This window comes from Crocodylus siamensis, chromosome 2 (genome assembly GCF_052110815.1).
Source record: "Crocodylus siamensis isolate JL-2025a chromosome 2, ASM5211081v1, whole genome shotgun sequence".
In the NCBI taxonomy this organism is placed as follows: domain Eukaryota; kingdom Metazoa; phylum Chordata; order Crocodylia; family Crocodylidae; genus Crocodylus; species Crocodylus siamensis.
In genome coordinates, this window is record NC_143396.1 from 290,386,155 (window position 1) to 290,407,687 (window position 21,533).

A 21,533-nucleotide genomic window follows, 5' to 3' on the forward strand; every position below is an offset into this window, starting at 1 on the left:
CTCTAATCGGGAGTCATCCAGACACATCCATGCATTGAACCCGCTGCACTTTTTCTCTCATACTTATCCAGTCTGATTAAATTCCTCATTAATTCCTCTCTCCCATACACACCCTGAGAGTCGCTCAGCAGGAAGAAAACATCATTTTCTTAAGGGCTTGTTTTGGCTAAGAGACATCTTGAGGCCGAGGAACTTCCAGTGCCTCCCTGGGAAGACAATGCCACAAGAACCATCTTTCTCATATTACTTCGGTCTGTCTGATTACAGTTCAAGTTAATACATGAAAGCACAATGGCAGCAAACCATTTGGTAGTGGAAGCCACCTGCATCTCCCAAGGATAGAAATCTGGAGACCTAACAGCCCTTGAAACAGTATTCTCTGAAGAAAAGAATGCCATGACGTCTAGATTTTACTTAACGGTTATGGAGTGGCTGAGTGTACAGGGGATCTCTTGATGGAGGTGTGGACAGGACAATGCCATTGTTGTACAATAGCAAGTTCCTGCTTCTGAGTGATACTCCCTATACTTGAGACACTGGCCCCCATCCTGCAATCAGATTGAGGCAAGAGGCCCTCGCAGAGGCTCGTGGACATTAATAGGACGCTACGCAGACACAAGGGTCGGTCTGTGCAACTTTTTGTAGAAGGCAATAGGATGTGCTGAGTGTCTCCTCTAATTTCTAATCTAATTTCTTTTGCCTTCTCTCAATGCTTTGGTCGCCCTGCTCATCTGTGTATTTTGGCAGTATTAAGCAGTGAGCAATCGTAAAAAAGTAGGATAGGATAGAGATAGCTTTATATATTTCACTTCATTTCTTATTTCATTCTAATTGTTGGTTCTTTTTTACTTTCTTCATCCAACAAACTTTTAACTAGGAAGCCTGCTTTTACCAAGCCTACTTTTTATGTTTCTGAATTCGGGTCCTAATAAGATCTGCTTAGGGCACTGGCTTTCAATCTGAGGTCTACAGATCTCAGAGGGTCTAAGGGGTCTGTGAAAGATGACTATGATCAATTAAAAGTATGTGAATATACCCACACTTACAATTCAAAGGGGTCTGGCACCTCCATTCAAAATTTCCAAAGGGGTCCACACCTCCATTTGAATTATTTTAGGGGTTCACAAATGGAAAAAGGTTGAAAACCACTGGCTTAGGAGGTTGAATAAATCCTGCTTTGAATTTTGTTTTCTCTTTCTGAAGCAACTGTCCCTCCCTGATGATTAACAGCCATAAAAATGCAGCACCAAGCATTGCTTTGAGGAGGAGGGGAGGAGGTACTCCACCTCCCGATTACATCTACAAAGGAACAGAGGACTTGAAAGGGCCTATCAGGCTATTGAGGCCTATCACTTGTATTTTCAGGAAGTTATTTCTCCAATGAGTCCTGGAAAGTGTCCACCCCAAACCCTCTCACACACCACAGCTACAAAGCACCTTCTGGGAGCGAAAGAACCTACAATGTGCTGCAAGTACAAACAGGGACACAAAGGCATCGTCCACGTCCTGGCACTGCAATGGGAGAGAGGTTAGTATATGCCCAGATTGACACGTGCCCGTATCTGCATGTCTCTCAGCAGTTCACCACTGTCAGGGATTCTTTCATCACTCAGTGTTAGAGAATCACAGAAAATGCAGGTTGGACGGGACCTCAGGAGGTCACATCTACTCCAACCCCCTGCTCAAAGCAGGACCAGCCCCAACTAGAGCATCCCAGCCAAGGCTTTGTCTTAAAAACCTCCAAGGATTGACCTTCCACCACCTATCTGAGTAACCTATTCCAGTGTTTTACTGCCCTCCTGGTGAGAAAATTCTTCCTAATATCTAACCTCAGCTTCTCTTGCTGCAACTTGAGACCATTGCTCCTTGTTCTATCATCTGCCACCACTGAGAACAGCCCAGCTCCATCCTCTTTCAAAACCCCCTTCAGGTAGCTGAAGACTGCTATTAAGTCCCCTCTCAGTCTCCTCTTCTCTATACTAAATAAGCCCAGTTCTTCAGTCTTTCCTCATAAGTCATGTCTCCCAGCCGCCAAACCATTTTTGTCGCCCTCCGCTGGAGTCTCCAATTTGTCCACATCCTTTCTGTAGTGGGGGCCCCAAAACCAAACACATTACTCCAGATGTGGCCTTACCAGTGCTGAATACAGGGAAGAATCACTTTCCTTGACCTACTGGCAGCACAAATACCAATGCAACCCAGGATGCCATTAGCCTTCTTGGCACCAGGGGCACGCTGCTGGCTCCTGTTCAGCTTCTTGCCCCCTGTCCCCACCAGCTCCTTTTCTGCAGAGCTGCTGCCCAGCCAGCCAGCCCCCAGCCTGTACCGGTGCATGCGATTGTACCATCCCAAGTGCAGGACTTTGCACTTGTCCTCGCTGAACCTCATGAGATTTCTTTTGGCCCAATCCTCCAATTGGTCTAGGTCTGCAATCCTAGCCCTGCCCACCCTTCAGCATATCTATTACTTCCCCCAGCTTGGTGTCATCTGCAAACTTGCTGAGGGTGTGCTCCATCTCATCTTCCAGGTTGTTGATGAAGAGATCAAACAAAGCCAGCCTCAGGATCGACCCCTGGGGCACTCCACTTGATACCAGTCCTTACTCTGCTGCTCTCCATCCTTCCTTTCCTGCGGATCCTGAACTCAGTCATCTAGTGGTGGCTGCTCCCAAGTTCCCATCCACTACTACATCCCCCACCAGTTCTTCCCTGTTTGTAAGCACAGGTCTAGAAGAGCATGGCCCCTAGTTGGCCGCTCCAGCACTTGCATCAGACAGTTGTCCCCAGTACTCTCCAAAAACTTCCTGGATTGCCTGTGCACCGCTGTATTGCCCTCCCAGCAGATGTCAGGGGGACTGAAGTCCCGCATGAGAATCAGGGCCTTGTTACCCAGACTCGTTTTGCTTGTTCCTTGAAACGTAACTGTGCCCTGAAAGTTGGCAAAAATATACATATCTGTATGTAAAGCTGAAGGAGCCACAGGATGGAAGTGAGGTAGCAGTGGAGGTCTTGTGAACAAGGCAGCTTTCACTTCTACCCCTCCTGCGCAGCCTCAGACAGCAGCCTTCCTTAGGCTAACTACAAGTCTCACAAGCAAACACCTAATGTTAAGCATGAGCACAAGTGATTGCAGGGTGAGGGCCTAAAAGGGTAAATATTTTTGTCAGGATTTATGACTATTTTTCCTTCTATATCTGGTCTGGGACAACAGCAAAAGAGCACATACAAGCCCACCAAAACACGGCATTGATGTACCGTGTATGAAACGATACTCCTGACCTTTGATCGGTCCCGTTAGTATTTGTTCTTTAAATGAGAGAACCTGTGAACTACTCTGCTTTTTCTGCTTATTCCAAGGAGGAAAAGAATTGCAGCCCCTATCTTTGAAAGAACAGCTTTCCTCTAACAAAGGCCACACCTGGCTTTGAAATCTCTGTACCAAATGAATGACAGCTCTGGCAAAAAAAATACCAAGTTTCTCATATTTGCATGAGACTTTCTCAGGTGGGATAATTTTTAGCCCAATAAACCAGAATATGCAACCATCCCTTCTAAAACAGCTAAGCAGGTTAAAATTCCCCCTGCAGGGAATTTGCTCCGGTAAGCACAGCTCTTGAAGCCCTTTTGGAGCTCTGCTTAATTTGATGAACGGTATTTGAGTGGTTTCCAATTAATAATACCCTCAATGCCTAAAAATGTATTTGGAGGCTGTGAAGTCCAAAAGACAAGATGTGTTTGATAAATGCTTTCCATCGCCTCTACTTGGAAAGAGTTGGATGATGCAGCCACATCACATGAGGATGATGAAATACTTTCTTTTCAAATAGTAGTAGTGATGGAGGACATTTAACTGTGTCCCTAACATCAAACATTTGTAAGCAGGCAGGTCTAGGCGACTTGCACTCAGTACTTTTAAGCGTTGGCTCTCAAGGCCAGTCATTTTATAAAAGCTTGAAAACTCAGGGAAGTTTTACGGGGCAGAAAGCAAGCCAGGGTTGTGCCAGTATTTAAGAAGGGTAAATGATGTGACCCAAATAAGTAGAGGCTGATATGTCTGACATTAGTTCATTGTTAGACATAATGGAATGCGTTCCATCGATTAATAGCAAATTAAAAAACAGAAATATAAATGCCAGGTGTGGTTTCTTGGGAAGAAGTCATGTCAAACAACTTGACATCGCTCTTTGACAAAATTATAGTTGTGGTTGATAAAAGTAACGTGGCGTTGCAAACGTTATGATTAAAAAGACCCAGCACTATACCAAATCAAAAAGGCACGTGGCAAATAGATTAAAAAGAGCTAATAGATTTTGAAATGTTGTTTTGAGGGGAATCAGCAATTAATAAAGCATGCTTCTAATTGAGTCTTGCCAGTACTGGTTCTGGGCCCAATCCTAGTTATTATCTGGAAAAAAAAAAAAAAGATTGTGTCTTGTATAAACTTTGGTTGAGACTTTCAAATCTGACTAAGATTTAAAATTAAATGAATGGAAGCTGCATCTGTAAAACTCTGAGCTGACTCAGACAACAAAAGTTTTTGGGGTAGAAAATAATTATGAGGACAGATTCATGTAAAGCAACACAGGGGTCAAATGGGCTCACACAACAGGTAGCTAGCTGATTTTGCACGCTTAGTCCCATGCTATGGCACAAAGGCATCCTTGGATAAATAAATGGGGGAATAAGATGACGAGTCCCTCTGCGTATTCCTTGGGGAGTTGCTGGAATTCTGAATACAGTTTTTAAGTCCAAAGGAAGGTCAGTGGAATCACTGCCCTCGCTTCTATCACTAGCACGCAAAGGCTTTTCGTGTGGCATCTTTGTACGAATGAAGAGATAGCCATGACAAGAAGTCAAAAAAATAAAACAAACTTCATGAAAAAATCACTTTATAGGATGCATGCAATTGTCTTTGTTGGTTTGAAATGACGAGCTCTCCATATACCTAAAGACAAGAAAGGGGAGTTTGCCTCGGGTTAGAGTAAAGACGGGCGAAATACTTGCTGAGTGAGACTTAAGAGTGAGCATCCTTGCAACTGAGGTCCTCAAGACAAAGCCTTCTCCCCCTCCATGCCCTGGCTTGGCAAAACCGATGACAGAACTGGGGCCAGCCTGTTGACTGGAAATGAAAAAGAGAAATAACAATGAGGCCGTAGTCCTGTTGCTACTGCAGTGGACTGGTAAGACGAGTCTAATGTCCTGTTCCAGCCTTTTTTGCACTGGCTTCTTGCATGGAAAATGCTTTTACCCATCTGCTATAAAAAGAGAGTAATCCCATACTGTGTGGTGCAAAATTTCCAGGCATTATTAAATGAATTAGAGGAATTGTGTGCGGTGCGTTTTGGTATTATTTGTACAGTGACCCAGCTGAATTCATCTTGACACCTTAGAGGCCTGTAAAGAGCTCAGCCCCTTCTGGTGATACACAAACACATCATATCAGTAATAGCAATAATGCGACAGTGTGACTTTTGCTCTTGGTAGGAAACAGCATTAAGCACCTCACAGTTGGAAACTGGAAGGGCCAGGGAGAAAGGCTGCATGTTTCATTAACTCTTAATGGCCTCTCCCTCGTTAAAACCCTTCTGCTGAGGGGAGCAGCTGGGGCAGGGCGAGCTGGCCGCCACGCTGCAGGGGGACAGCACCCACACTCGGCGTGACAAGTGGGGGATCACACACACACCCCTCCTCAGCAGAGAATGTGCCCCCCCAGCCTGCGCCTACACACACACACACACACACACACAAGCGCTCCCCGCTCCTCAGCAGTCACACGGACACCCCCCCCCCGAGGGCACACGCATTCTCAGCGGACGGGATCCACCCCCCTCAGCAGAGCGCCCCCCGGGCGGGGCGGCGCACGCGGGTCCCCGCCCCTCCCCCCGGGGCGGGAAGCCGGTGCGAGCGGGCGGGGCGGTGCTGTGTGGTGCCGTGCCGTGAGGGGCGGGGCGGGGCTGCATGTGTGTGCGGCGGGATGGAGGATCCGGAGCGGGCGCGGGCCCCCGGGCGCGGGCCGTGGGCGCTGGGCTACGAGCTGCTGTCGCCCGAGGGGCCGCCCGGCCTGGGCCTGGGCCTGGGCCTGGGCCCCGGCGGCTACGAGCTGAGCGCGGCGGCCGAGGCGGAGGAGGCGGAGGCCGAGGCGGAGGAGCAGGCGGCGGCGGCGGCGGGCGCGGGGCGCGGGGCGCGGGCCGAGCGGCGGCGGGCGCGGGGCGCGGCGGGCGGCGGCGAGGTGGTGCGCGAGCTGGGCCCCGAGGAGGTGCGCTGGTTCTTCCGCGAGGAGCGCAAGTGGAAACCCTTCATCGGCTACGACTCGCTGCGCCTCGAGCGGGCCTACCGCGCCCTGCCCGCCGCCGAGCCCGAGCCGGAGCCTGAGCCCGAGCCCGAGCCCGAGCCCGTCTGCGTGCGCGGCGGCCTCTACGAGGTGGACGTGCTCCGCGCCGACTGCTACCCGGTCTACTGGCACCGTGAGTCCGCCCCGGGCTGCCTCCTGCATCCCGCCGCTCCGGGCCCCCCGTGCCAGGAGACGGCCTGGGGAGGGGGTTTGCCTCCCGCGCCCCGCCCCGCCGCGGGGCAGGGGCAGGTCCCAGCTGCTTCCTCCCCTGGCCCGGGGAGAAGAGGAGCGGGGTGTCGATAGTCCGTGGGGGAAGAAGCGCAGCTGGGGGGGCATCTGCTGAGCGGCAGGATGGGCGCGGGTGGCGGGCAGGAGGCTGTGGAAACGCCCCGACTCTTCATTCATCTCCCTTCCACTAGGCCGCAAAGCAGGTCCCCTTCCCCCTCCCTCCCGCCGCCTTGACACAAGTGGGAGCAATTAGCCCTGCTCCAGGGACTCGAGGGCGGAGGTGCTGCAGGTCCCCTCTCTTCTCTTCTGGCACCTAGGCCTTGAGGCCGGAGGAAGAGCTTCAGGCGGGCAGAGGTGTTTGGTGAGGCGGGGTGGCTCCTGAATGGGGGGGCACTTCAAATCAGCAGCTTAAAGGTTTAATTTCTTGACCCGGTGCTTGGTCCAGTTGGGAAGCTGATTCGGACTCGTTAAGCCCTCACGGCAGATGTTTCAAATAATGACATATGCTTCTCAGAGAGAGAGAGAGATTTTTTTTTGAGATCTGGGGAGAGAAATCCCTAGAGCCCTGCACCTAACGTAGCACTGTACAAGGGAGAAAATAAACTCCCAGCGATGAGAAGATTAAGGGCAGGGATACATTACATGCAGAAAGTGAACGTGTAGTAATGGTGCTGCACCTCTTGGGCAATGGTACATTTGCCAGACAAGAGTGGGAAGTGGCTTATGGGCAAGTGAAGCTTTTGCTGCTTCTCGCTAAGTGCCTCCTGATCTAGCTCCCCTCTGTTTTCTGACGTGTGTCCGTCCCCTTTTGGCCCAGTGCAGATTCTTCTCTTCCTGATTTTTTCCCCCACGCCCCCAAGCCAGGCAGTCTGGTACCCCCCAGCATCACCTGGCTGTGTGCTGCCCTGCTGTTCATCGCTGTGCAGATACCTGCTATTAATACAGGGTCATGTCAGGGTTTTTTGCCCTTACCTGTCCTCTGCTTTGCAGCACCCATTTGTTACCGCATCTTCTGAACCTGGGAACCCAAGAGCAGCTCCTCCCGTGTGGTTAAACCAGAGCATGGAGTAGGAACACCAGGGCTCACTTTACCATTGAGGGAGAAGTGTTTAGGTTTCATTTGCAGACATCCGAAGTATTCATAAAAGTAACAGCTGAATTCAGGATTACTTAAGAATATGGACTGAGGTAGAAAGGGTAATTTGGGACGTTTATTTCTTTATGCTGACTCACGGTTTCAGTTCAAAACACAGGTTAATATTTTATTTTAATTATTTTGTCTGCCTTTCCTTCTTGTTCTGGTTGCTGCCTGCCTCCCATGTGGTGTACGGCACTGAGGTGTTGGTTAAGACTGCTCCCTCGAAGCTGTTGTAACAAATGTCTCCACTGTTGGCTGTTGCATGAAATGCGCACCTGGAGTGACAGGATCTTGCTAAAAGATTTCATTATTAAAAGCCTGTAGAAGACCCATCACAGGAGTAAGTTATGCCATCAGGACCACTTAGCCAAGTTCCACATCTAAAAATAATGGAGCACATTAGTTGCAGGGAATTTTATCTTTACCGTGTAAGAAGGGATTTATTTAATTAGTGTAGCAAAACTACCGAGGCTGGCATGGGAGTAGCAGAGTTATCAGAGGCCAGTTTGCAGCGCTCCCAGCAGTGGTGGTACAGATGTCCACAGCCAAAGAACCATTCAAAAATCAACCCTTGAAAAAGCAACCTCCAGTGGTCTTCCAGCATCTGGTAGTGCTCTGCTTGCAATCGCACCCTCCCCAACAGGGTGGAGAGAGGAAGATGGCCAGGAAGAGCTCACCTGTGTGCTCCAGTGTCCTCAGGAAGCTCTGGAGGCGGAGGATTCCCACTTCCCAGCCCCCTGGCAGAGCAGTGCCACCCACAGCCTGCCTTCCTGGCCATTTTGGAGAGCTCCAGGGCTGGGGATGGGACCTCACATCCGCAGAGAGGTAAAGGGTTCTGAATCTGCAGTGCTCCAGGATTTGGAGTGCTTCAGGTGCATATCTCTCCAATTAGGTGAGCTTACACCTGATGCCAGACTCTTCTGTGTCTTCTCCTGACATAGCAGTGAGTGTATATTAAACAATAGGAGTAGTTCATCTGTTTGCTGTGCTTCGATTAGCTGCTCTGCTGCTAGGCCAGTGCAGGACTCTTCCTGCAGTGTAGCCTTGTTCAGTCTAGTTTCAGAGTCCCAAGCAATGTGGTTTCCCTGTCTTTTCCGTAGCTTAAGCTTTTTGATACCAAGAAGCTTTTTCACAATGCTCAGCCTAACTTTTCCTGTCATTTCATTTGCTATTCATACCTACCATGTCATCTTTACCTCATCTTTCATTCCCTGTGTGTGGTAACTTTTCTTATAAATCAATCCATTTACCCTTATTTTACACATACATACATACATATTTGTTTTAAGAATGTCTTTCAGTTTGGATACTAACTACATGTCAGAAGTGTCTGCTACCTAAGCTGACATCTACCTAGCAAGAGATATTTTTAAATGGTGTTAAGATTTTTGTTGAGTCAGGAGAGCAGCAAAATGTATTTCCCCAGTCCTCTGGAGAGCCTACCTGAGCATCAGAATACTGTTTATTTTTAGCGAGCGAGAGAGTCAGTCCTTGCTTTCCACATAAGTTGACCTGCAGGGAAGGAAATGATTGGCAGTGCTCCCTTTTTATGTATAAGGGAGCTAGCTTCTTATATAGAGAGCTTCTGTCTTCTGGTTTTTTGCTTTGTTTTTGAGAACCTATTTTATGTTTCTCTCTGTACTAGAAATTCAATCTTACATACCCTGGCTTGAAAACATGATGATCTAGTAAGTTTGTGTTGCCACAAGTCCTGGTGAAGAGGAATCTCTGAGACTGAGAAGGGAAGTGTTCCCTTAACGAGTATTCACTTGTCAGTCTGTGGTGGCGGGATTGGGGGGGGTTTGATTTTGTTTTGTTAATACTTGTTTAAAACAAGTGCCTGACCAAACAATTAGGAGAAAAGATCTGTGTTGAGGTTCACATTCTGCCTCTTCCTTCAAGAGCCTTGAAAATTCAATACTCATTTTTCTCTAGAGTCCTAAGGAGATTGCCAACAAAAACAGGGAAGACAAAACTTGATATTCATATTTCAAGTCGGAAAAACCTTTAGGCAAGCTGTTGTATAGCATGCAGAAGGCAGGGTAGGGTGGTACATTACACACTAACTGGTTTTAATGTGCCACCCTGCCCTACCTTCTCCCTATCTTCAGACTAACATGGCTAACCACCACTGCACCGTGATATATCAAGTGAGCAGAAAGGCTGGAAACCCATTTCCTTCTTTTGTAGATCACTGTTTCACACACTAATGCTTTTTAGTTCTTGTTAAAGCCTTATTTGGATGGATTTCCAGTAAATAGCATGCTCCTTGGTGAAAATATAACCATAGAAAAAAGGTAGTTTTGCAAATAATAATACTACTCTTACGTACTTGTATACTTCTTTCCTTTTTGCAGCAGTTGTGTTTGGTGTGCTAACAAGAATAAAGTATGTGTATTCTTCAGGGACTTCCTTAATATTAGTAGTTATGACTTGCTAATGTGTTGTCAGATCCTAAAAGTGAAGGACAGATCTACTGGGGCATGTATGGATTGTTAAAATGCAAGGGCAGCAGCTTCTATACCATACCTGGTTAAAATCCGGCATGTATCCTTTGTTGCAATAATTCAAAGCTGCCAGCCTTGTTTTCTGTTTGAGCTAATTTCCAAAAAAGTAGAAAGGCATGTGCTCAAACTGAGGTTGAAAGTTTTGACGTATTATCAAAATGTAATAGTGGACTTCTGAGAGGTAAATGCTTTCCAGGTGCTAATAGTGGTGTACAGTGCTCTGAACAGAGGTGCTTGCAATTATCCTAATTTCATAATAGCACAAGGGTTTAAGATGGCAGCATAGCTGCAGTCAAAACTAACATTTAGTCTTTTCAGGACTGTTGATTTGTAACTCTTTTTTCCTTTTTTTTTGAATGTCATTATTTTTTACCATGTTGGCTAAAACAAGTTAAATTATGGGGAGATAGATTTAAATTCTCTTTCTTTCTTTCTTTCTTTCTTTCTTTCTTTCTTTTTTCTAATAACACTCCAATTCATTTTAAAAAAGAGGTTGTAAAAGTCTGACCTATATCTCACCATTACTGTCACTCACATTTTGCATTTTGCTTTCCTTGCTCAATGAAAATAGACTGTTCACCTTTTCTTTTTCCGCTTTCCATTTAGGAAGCTCATATAGTTAACAGAACTCTACATTGTTTGGACAGAAAGCATTTCAGAAAAATCACATTTTAAAAAATTGCTGCCTTTTTTTTCTTTGAAAGGCTAACATGAAATGATACTTTTCTAGTTGTAACCAGCTTTGTAAAAGCTTGGGTTTTACAGTCTAGATTCTGGGCCTAAACTGGTTTGAAATGTCCATTTATAAAATGTCACTTTCAATAGAAGAAAATTGGCTCAGTAAGAATACTGTGGACTCTGAATTATTCATTGATGACTTCTGCTGCATTCATTTAGAAAGGGGCTTCTAATTATTGTAATCTGCAAAACTGTGAACACAGAAGCATTAGCCGTAACTTTAAAATTTGCATGTCCAAAGTGGAATTTGGCAGCTCAGAACTATTTGAACTATGTCGTTCAGCACAAGCTTAAAGAAACAAAGTCCCTATACATTCTTTGTAAGCTCTCTCTGTGAACTGTTTTCTAGATGGGAGGAAGCAGGCATTAGCACGTTGTGAAAGGCCTCTGCCAGATAAGTTTTCTGTGAAGTGAGACTTGAATACTAGGGAAGTGTGGTCAAGTCTTTGATCTTGGAGAACTGGTCAGGATTATTGAAAAACCCCACTGGTATTTCCATCCATGCTATGAAGCATATGATTGCAAAGGGGCTTTTTGTTTGAGGCTTCTTTGTGGATCACGTTCATTTTAATTGGCATATGGAACTTCTGTGCATTTTGGCCCCTGGTTCTTATTTGGAGTAGGTTGATAAGAGAATGAAGGTCAGTGAATAGGTTTTGGATATGGGAAATGAACTTGTGATCTTGCTAGTGTAACTAGGGGCTGGGTAGCTGCACTACAAAATCACCGTCAGGTGGAGGGCTTTCTTGACAACTGGGCTTAAGTGGCAAAACTGTCCTCACTCTTGGAAGCTGTCCAGAGATGTAACAAGACGGCTCTACACCGTGGACAGCAGCAGTGCACGGGTCAATGGTGGCTCCTGCCTGATGGTCACATGGCCAGACTTCACAACAGCGGCAGCAGTTATTTTTCCTCCCTCCATAATTTGGTGCCCAGGGCTGCTGCCTCCATTGCCTCTCCTTAGTTGCACTGCTGAGGTTGTCTGCCCAAGGCAGGGTTAATGCATGTCAGCAGTACAGTGTAAGTGAGCTTATCCAGGCATGCTGTGACAGAGCCTGTGGGCTGCATGTTGCCTACCAGGGCCATCCCCTGTGGCCTGCTGTAATTCTTCATTTAAAGCCAAACAGTCCTGTGTCCTCACTGTGCACTGGTTCATTAATCTGTGCTACCAGAGCAGTTCAGTTTCCTGCTTACAAACCTGCTGAGCAGAGTGGATCCCACTGATGGTGCCCTACCAGTGGGGAAAAGGAGTAACTTGCACGTGGCTCTTGATCAAGTTTGAGTTGTGCATCTCTGCTGGACCTGGTCCGGGGACACACTCTATTGATGTTGACCTGTCATGTCAGTAAGCGCTTTCATTCGCTTCAGACAGCTCTCTTATCCTCTACCCATCCGAAAGACCTATCACAAAGACAAGGGATGGGGTAGGTACCAACTGATAAATCCTATTTATTCTTCTAAAGAAGTGAAACCTCTTCATTAACATGTGTATTCGATAGCACTTATTGCCTTCGTCTGGATCCAGGACCCCACTGTGCGGGGTGCTGTGCAAACAGAGGAGAATTATGGTCCCTCCCCTAATCACAGTCTTAAGCATTAGGTGAAAAAACAGGTCACAGCAAAACAAAGGGTTCATTTGATACAGGGCAGAACGATTGGTGGGGATCTTGGCACATCAGTCATTGAATGGTTAAGATTTGGTAGGCAAAGGAGAGTTTTAAGGAGAGATTTGAGAGAGGAAAGCAAGGTATCTGCTGGTGTCTGTGGGGGATGGATTCCCAACAGATGAAAGGCTACATGGGACATAGTGCACAAGTGCTTGGTAATTTAGTAAGCAAGTGGCATAAACTTGTCACCGACTGATCACAGACAGGTGTTCATTCACATTGTGAAAGATTATAGGTAGCATGGGAATGTAGTGTGAAAGGCCTAGAAAGTGAAAACAACTGGCTATGTTTGTTGTAATGGAGAAGGGGAGCCAGAGGAAAGATGCACAGGGCAAGGGGAGCAGTCAGTGACAACCTAAAAATATGATTTTTGCAACAGCATTTTTTTAATCGATTGGAACAAGGCAAAATTGTACTTGTCAAGGCCAAAAGAGAGGACGTTGGTGTAATCAAGACACAAGCTGGGTGACGCTCCAGTGAGAGCTTTAGCTGGGTGGGTGGCTGGGAAGCCCCGAGTCTTGCAGAAGTTGTGTGGAAAGAATGAGCTGTTTGAGTGAGAGGCAGGATGGAGGTGGTGGTCACGATGAGTGAGGAAGGAGGGAGGACTTGGATGGTAGGGGAAGATGAGGAGTTCTGTTTTAACAGCACAGAATTCAAGCTAAGACTGGGGACTATGTCAGGGAGAGATGCTGGGATTTTAATTTGGATGGGGGGGGTAGGTCCGAATTAGAGATGTCATAGTTGAATTTGCCATGTGTTCACTGAGAGACAGTGTAGCATGAGAAGAGAAGGGGTGGAGGGCAGAGCCTGGTTGGAAGGGAATACAAGGAAAAGTTTATGAAAGAGATGCTTAAGAAGTGGTAAGGTAGGGGATCCAGGTGAAAACTGAGTCATGTAAAAAATGGAGACAAGATACTAAGAGGAAGAGAAAGAAAGCCAACAGATAGGTACTGCGGGAGGCAAGTGTGTTGGGGGAGAGGGGTCAGGCAGGGTGATGAGGGGAAGGAACTAGAGTGAGAGCTGAAGGAGAGCAGTAAACGTGAGGATGACCATGGGCCTCAGAGGTGGGATCCGATCTCTGGAAAAAATGGAGAGGAGATCAGACAAGACACTTGCATCCTTGCCAAGGGCGGAGGAGAGATGTAGGGGGCAAGGGAAAGCAAGCACAGAGGAGAGGAGGTTACAGTCTCCCGCTGCGTGAATCCTCTCGGTTGATGTTACAGGTTTGCGGTATGTGCAGAGGAAATGCCAGTTTCTTAATGGAGCTAAAAAGGCTTTCACAAGAAAGGAAAGGAACTTGCTGGCCTGAACTCTGTGTCTATTCTGTTCCTGCTCTCTCTTGGAATGAGATCTGCCGGCAACTTCCAACTGTAGGTCCCCAGTCCAGAAAGCATGCATTAATGGGTGGATCTGTGCTCAAGTCCCACTGGCTTTCGCTGGATTTTAAATATATACTTAAAGGATGTGCTCTATTGCATCAGTGCTATAGGGATTTTGCTGGTTTAATTAGCTCTATCTATTTTTCTGTAAGGAGGTAGGTCTTGCATTGATTTGAAGAACCTGCCGACAGTGAAAGTAATTTGTCAAATTTGCAACCAGTAAATTTCTTATTTATCATACCAAAACATATATATATAACACATTGAATACTTCTGTGCTCTTCCAGGCCTTCATTATAGTTCTGTTTGACATTACAGAAACCTGTATATGGAGATTCTGGACTGGATAGGATAGCAAAACGTTCCCTACATGACCTCAATGAAATGTTACTAAGCACTATTGGACTGGGTGCTTATTTTACTGAAATGTCAGAAGTTTTCTGTTTGTATAATAATTTCTGGTACTGTGCTATTTTCTTCTGACACAGCCAGAAGACACTTGAACAGCAACTGAAAATTATCTGCTCTTGTTTAGAACCCCTCACAAGTAGTGTGTGCAGATAAGAAAATAATTATTTCCCCATTTCTTCTGCACACCAAACATTCAATTTGTAAGTACTTGAAAGCCAAGGCTCTGAGTCTGGTATTGCTGTCAATAGATGCTTAAAAGTTTCCTGTGAATATATATTTGGGCTTAATGAGCCACTCTGCAGGGCATAGTGTCTTTGAATTACAAGCTATGGTAGCTAGTTTCCAAATAGGTGATAGGAGATTCAGGCTTTATGTATCTGGTTTAAATGTTGGTAATCTTAAATTTGGAACAAGCTTTTATTAACCGATGTATTTATATTTTTAAATTTCATTTTCTAAAAAATGGCCGTTTACAGTGCAATCATGTTTTGACGTGTATACTGTTATGCCACATCTGCTGGAAAACTGACCTGATTGTTAATGAAACTGAAGATTTTTGTCTTAAAGACACTAGATCTGATCAGTCTTGGACTCTTTTTGTTTTACTAATGATTTAAGAAAGAACAGTTTTCGGAAAAGGACTTTCCTCGAGCAATGGTGATGGCTGCAGAATGGTTTCTTAGTGTATGAAGATAGAAGTCTTCTTTCTGGTCACTTGGATCGGCTCCTTTATTTTGGTATGGTATACAATACACACAGATCTGGAGTCTTGTGGTTTTGAAGCCTCCTGTAATTGAAAAATGCTGTAATTGATTGATAGGAATGTACTTGCAGGTTGCCACACATCATGTAATAGGGCTCTTTTACAATAGGCAGTACACTTTTCCGGATCAGAAAGCATGCATCGTCCTCTTGTAGCCGGTTGTTGGAGAGTAGGATGAATGCAATTGGTACTTATTCTGAAATATGCTTGCTTTCAGGGTTAGGGTCTATATTTGAGAAGTAAATCCCTTCATATTAGACCAGTTGCATTATATGTTTTTAGTTACCACAGAATTCCTAAATATTTCCCCCATTAATAATGTTGCAGTTCTTCAGTAACTTGTTTATAAGAATTTGAGGGGAGATCAGAGGGAGATTCCTTACCACGCAAAAAATGAAATGACTCCCCAGCCTTGGGATACAGAGTCTAGTCCCAACTCTGTAAATGAGAGCTTGCTATAGAGTTCGGTGGGGTCAGGATTTTGCTCTTAATCTCCTCTTTAGGTGACATTGTCACTTGTAAAAGAACCCAATGGATTGCATATGTTTGCCCTTAAAGAAAGCAAGGTCAATGCGGCTGTGATTTAGATGAATGGAACCGTTCATTTAGGTATCAGTAACAGACTATAGTCTGCAATTTCTTGATAAATGGCTAGAAATCTAGGCAGCATTGAGCTATAAGAGAAATCCTGGTTATGGCATAGATAATATTAAACATTGACATTTTACTCCATGTGGCTTTTACTGTAAGACCTGCTCACTGGAGCATTATGTGCAATATTGTGTCATGCAGAGATGAATAAGTAATTTCTAGTAATCTTCGTTCACTGTAACTATTTAAACCAGCCACGCTTGGAATAAAATGTCCGGTGATTAAAATTTTCCTCGACATAGCTTGCTAACCCATAGCCGAAAGTGTTGCATAGAGCAAGTCAAGCAGCATGGTTCTAACCAAAATGGACTGAGCTCTTAATTGTGGCTGGACATTGACAAAAACGGTACTGGTCAGCATGGGTGGATTCAGAATTTTGTAAAGCGGTGTGCAGGAGCAGCAACTAGTGCTCCCAGCTTCCTCCCATCCCTGTACAGGGACAGGCAGACCACACCGCAGGAACAGCAGCTGGGAAAGTTCCCGAAGTGGGTAGTTATTCCCCACCCCCTTCCCCTCTGTTACACTGGCACGTTCCTTCCACTTTTATTACTCCTGCCCCCCACCACTGCTGCTGTCCCCTGCTCACCCTGGGGTGGGGGGAGCTCTTGCATTGCTCCAGCAGGGCTGCACAGGAAGTGGAGCTCAGCAGTGGTGGGTGCGTTTTTCCCCTCCTTGTGCCTGCTGTCAGGCTGGTAGGAGCACCTGGGGGGATTGGAGAGGGAGAGAGAACCCATTCACTGCTGCTGTCTCCTGCTGAGCCTGGCTCCCTGTGCAGCCCAGCTACAGCAGGGCAGGAGCAACTGTGGGACAGCAGCAGTGGTCAGTGGAGATGAATGGGTGGGCAGGGGAGGGAATGTTCTGCTCTGAACAGAAGGGAAGGGGAGCAATCGTTATACGTTCAGGGGGCAGCAGGGCAGGCCCTGTGAGGGGAGGCTACAGGACCTGAACCTGTTCATCCTCCAAAAGAGAAAGCTGAGAGGGGATCTGGTGGCTGTCTATAAACTGCCCAAGGGGGACCAGCAGGCAATGGGAGAGTCCCTGTTCCCCCGAGCACTACTGGGAGTAACAAGGAATAACGGCCATAAGCTGACTGAGAGTATATTTAAGGCTGGACATCAGGAGGCGCTACTTTACGGTCAGGGCGGCTAGGATCTGGAACCAACTTCCAAGGGAAGTGGTGCTTGTCCCTATCCTGGGGGTCTTCAAAAGGAAGCTGGACAGCCACCTAGCTGGGGTCATTTGACCCCAGCATCCTTTCCTGCCCATGGCAGGGGGTCGGACTTGATGATCTGCTCAGGTCCCTTCCAACCCGACCAACTATGAAGCGATGACTTTAAAAATAAAAAAAGCTCCCTGGCTGCAGCTCCTGGAGCACTGGACTGTGGTGTGCAGCAATGGACTGCACCACAGCACTGGATCTGCCCTGCTTGGCTCCCATCCCTGCTGTCTTCTGCTCTGCCACTTCTCACAGTGGCTAGGGCCAAGACACCATAGTGCCACGTTCCAGTAGTTTAAATAGATTTGGAATTGGTTTGTAGACCCATTACAAAGATGATGCTTTTGAAAGGGGGAGGCTGTTAACTTTTGCTAATGGTGCTCAAAAAAGCCTGAATGGCAGACTGAGATTTGTTTTCCCTAGTGACTTTTTGGCTCAAGTGTACCTCAGATGCCCCTTATTTTCAGACACCATTGATTGTGTTCCCTGACTTACCTGGCTCTCAAATGTTGTATCCTCTCTTTTTTTTTTTCTTGTGAAATGCATTAGAACTGTAATAATAATGAAACCAAATTTCACAAGAAGTTATTCACAGTAAAGGAAAGAGTACCACCAATTTGTCTGTGAGAAAAAGGCTTTTTTTTTGTGGATCTTGCTTTGGCTCTTTGAGAACTGTGTGTTTCGTCACACACTTGGATCTTCGTGAGTTGAGTGTTTTGACATCAGTTTCAGCGAGTTTTAATTGGTAACAGTAATCATTCAGATGTGAACATTGCAATCTTGAGCCTGCAGGCTGAACTCAGGAATAGTCTTAGCTCTGCCATCATCCAGCAGTCTGACAGCACTAGTCTTCTTCGGCATGTCTGCGGCCCAACCTTTCTATCTGGTCTGTTCCCAGTATTTTGTGCAACCCCTACCGAGATGCTAGTTATAATGAAGGTTTATTGTGTGCAGCTCTGCTGTCCTAAGATTGTTTTTTTGTTTGTATGTGTTGACCATGCTGCACCCTGATTTTACAGGGATGTTTCAGACAGGTTTCCTTGTTGCTCCTTGTCTCAGCTTAACTTTTTAACCATAAATCTTCCCTGTATGTTTCTTAGGATGTCTGATTTCCTGTTTCATCTTCCCTTTCCTCTCCAGTGTAGCAAACAATTTACTGTTGTGATTCAAGTGGGTTGACTGAGAGTTCATTTAAGTCTAGATACAGTTGGATGCAGCTAAGTTAAAAAACTTTTATATAATACTGTAATTGGTATCTGGTCGCAGAGTGTGGGGAGCGGTCAAGTGAAAGGGTATTGCAGTTGAGTCGGAGTTTGCCATCCAGGCCCCTGGCAGACATGCAGTTCAAGGCGTAATGGGATCTAAACCTCAGTCCTCACAATCACGCTTCGTGACAGGTTTTACACTTTTGTGGTGGTAAGTCTACTCAGTCCTAATGGCTGCAGATGTCTGGTCTAATAGCAGCTTCCTCCCCTTGGGTTTGGTTTATAGCTGTGACTTAAAATTGATCTCTTTGTACAGTGATTAAAAACTGCTGTATATCAAAACTGTAGGGATTCTAGTGTTAAAGTGAACAAAATTCAGTCTTGCTGTGAGGGGTGAAAAAGGCTTACTGGCTACAAATGAAATAGAATATATTTTTGTATTCTGTTTTTAAATAAAACATATGTTTAAATCAATTTGTTTTATTGCTTAAACCCTTTTCCTTAGGTTGGCAAAAAAAAGTTACATGAATAATTAAAGCCAAGTACTTTGGTACTTGGCTATGTCACCTTTTCATCTACTTGTCACCTGTGACATTCAGATGTATTGTTAATGATCTTGTGTGAACAGAGCATGCAGATGCATATCCAGTCAAACATACTATACACACATTCACACTAGAGGCATTACAAACAGCAGACTGTATTGTTTAAAAATTGAGAAAATCAAGAAGTCAGGCAAGTCTTTCCCTAGGAATCAGGGGTTTGGGAACAAAAAAAGTGAAACAAAGCAAAAACAACTGGTAGCAGTTCACTAATGGCAGGAAAATGAAAAATAGTAGGGGGCATATAATTCATGAAGATTTTGGGTTCCAGGAGTGAAAATTTCTGCCAGAATTATTTCATCTTATTTTAATAATGTAAGTATACCTCACTGCATTATTATTTAAATTTACAGAGTAAATCAGGACTAAAATATCAGTCAAATATGCCTCTGTGATTTAGATGGACAGATCGTACTATCTGTCAGCATGGGTCGTGCTGAGTTAGTCAAGTGCTTCCCAAATTGTTATCCTTACTCCTCAAAATCTTTGGTAATTTTTCATCCGTAGTTAATGTGTCAACTTTTAATGTTGTTTTTTTTAATTCAGCCTTAGTTTCCTCATATGATATGGGTATAAAGGATGGAGATCAGGAACATTTTTGGGAGGCTGCAAGGAGGAACAAATAAATACGTTATATGAATTAAGCTGCTTTTTAAAAGATTGTTTTTGCAACTTTTTTTTTTTTAACTGAGTACTACCAAATAAATCATAAAGCCTAATAAAATATATGCTGGTTTTTGAGTTATGCTTTGGCAGAAATTTCAATTAAATGGGTACAGAAAGTGTGAAAGGGTTGCACATATATAACTCAAAAATGAATTTTCCAAAACGTACACAACCTTCAGTTATGAAATGAAAACTGAAATGAAATTTTGGAGGCTTTGCAATTTCTGCCAGATGGCAAAAAGTGTATTTCGTGTCTGATGCCTGTCTTCATAGATCTTTAAGCCTAAGGCTTGTGAAATACTAGCTTGAACTGTGATCTGCTAATATAGTTGCAGCCATATTTCACAGCAGTTTATGGGAAGAAAGGGAGAACATTGCTTTCAGTTGTAATTTCACTGGGATTTTAGGGAGGGGAAATATAGTTGCTTGATCAGAATTAATAGTTCTGCCATTCCAAAGAGCATCTTTCGGTCTGTAAGTGGTTAAGAACATAAGAGCAATTACTTAACATTATGCTCTCTCACACATGCTTGTTCCACACCTGGAGCCTGAAATATGTTTGATTTTTGTCCAAAGTTAAGCCCACCTAAACTTGACTCAGTTTCTTTGTTTTGAGTTGATTCTGTCTTGAGCAGAGGTTTGGACAGGATAACCTCCGGAGGTCCCTTCCAGCCCTACTTTTCTATTATTCTGTGATCCCATCCTGGGGTGATGTCTGTCCAAGACGGACTCTGTTTTGTAGATGTGAGAGCCCCATTATTGTATGTTCCAGTCTACACCGGCAAAGTGCCAACTAAGGGCAGTCTTGTGTGAGGCCTGGAGTGTGAAACCATTTAGTTTGGACTTTGTCATTGGGGTTTGAGAAATCTATGGGTAGGAAAATTCTAATCTTTAAAAATGTTGGAGTCCTTCAAAATTGCACAAAGATACTTTTAATCTTAATTTGCTCTGTAGCATGCAGCTGGAAATCTCTTACAAGGTGGCAGCGCTGAATGGTGTCATTTTTAAAAAGCTGTGTACCTAGTGAGAACTGGTCAGACTCCTTAGGGAACAATTAGATTGCTCCTTGTGAAGGCTGAGTAATAGTTGCATCTGGGCTCCTGGCGAGAGCATATTTGTTCCTTCGTGTGCGCACATGTATTACATGGATTTAGCTTTAGCGCGTGCGTTCTTGGTTCCATCTTCCTTTCTAATAGTGAAGCCCATCTCTTTCTTCTCAGCAAGATAAAGGAGCCCGCACAGAGGTACTGTATAACAGGGGGTTCCATCTGGGCCGCTGCAAGACTTTCGGGGGTGCCACAGTGCAGCAGCTGCCAGATTCGGGTGAAATTCCCCTGCTTCATGCAGAGCCAGTTTGAGAAGGGGCTCCATCCAACACCCATTCTTGCCTCCACCCTTCCCAGTTGTTCCTCGCATGCTCTTTCTGAAAATACATTTCAGGAAATTTGGGGTGTTTGTACCTGAAAACTTGCAAAGAACAATTTTTCCAGCTATTGATCTGAGATATCATGTCTACCCAAAAAGCCATGTCTGCCTTCTGGAAATAGAGGCGCGTGGAGCAGTAGCACCTGGCAGTGGTGCCACAGCCTGGGAAAACACAAGAAACGCACAGATAATTTCCAGGCAGCTGGGCTGCTGCTGCTGTTTGGAACTGCCCCATGTACCTCTATTTCTGGGATGAGTGTGTGGGACCAGAGCAGGCGCTCGTACCTCCATTAGGTTCATCAGAGGCGTGGGGCAGGTCACTTGGTCCAGCCCCTCAGACTGGATCTTGTACGCAGGGTCAGTCTGTGGGCCAGGTGTGACCATGTGCCAGATGTGGCCGCAGGGCTACTCCCCATGCTGGCATGATCTACCATGCAGAGCCACACCATCCAGCCCACGGGATTCCCCACAGGTCCAGAAATTTGTCAGTAGGGAAGCAGAAATTAATGGTTTGCCAAGTTTCTGGATCTGCAGGGAGACCCCCAGGCTGGATAACATGGCTCCACAGGCTGGATCCATCCTGTTGACTGGAGGCTGAGTGCCACTG

The 21,533-nt window shown here is 45.5% G+C and overlaps 1 protein-coding gene across 1 annotated transcript in view; it reads left to right on the plus strand.

The window, feature by feature from the left end:
* The first annotated feature begins 5,886 nt into the window (after positions 1-5,886).
* The window catches only part of DDHD1 (DDHD domain containing 1), a 91,105-nt gene continuing 75,458 nt past the window's right edge, over positions 5,887-21,533 (plus strand). The window contains exon 1 of the mRNA XM_090034387.1: positions 5,887-6,463. Coding sequence (XP_089890513.1) covers positions 5,974-6,463 — 490 coding nt within the window. The 5' untranslated portion in view covers positions 5,887-5,973. The remainder of the gene's footprint in view (positions 6,464-21,533) is intronic.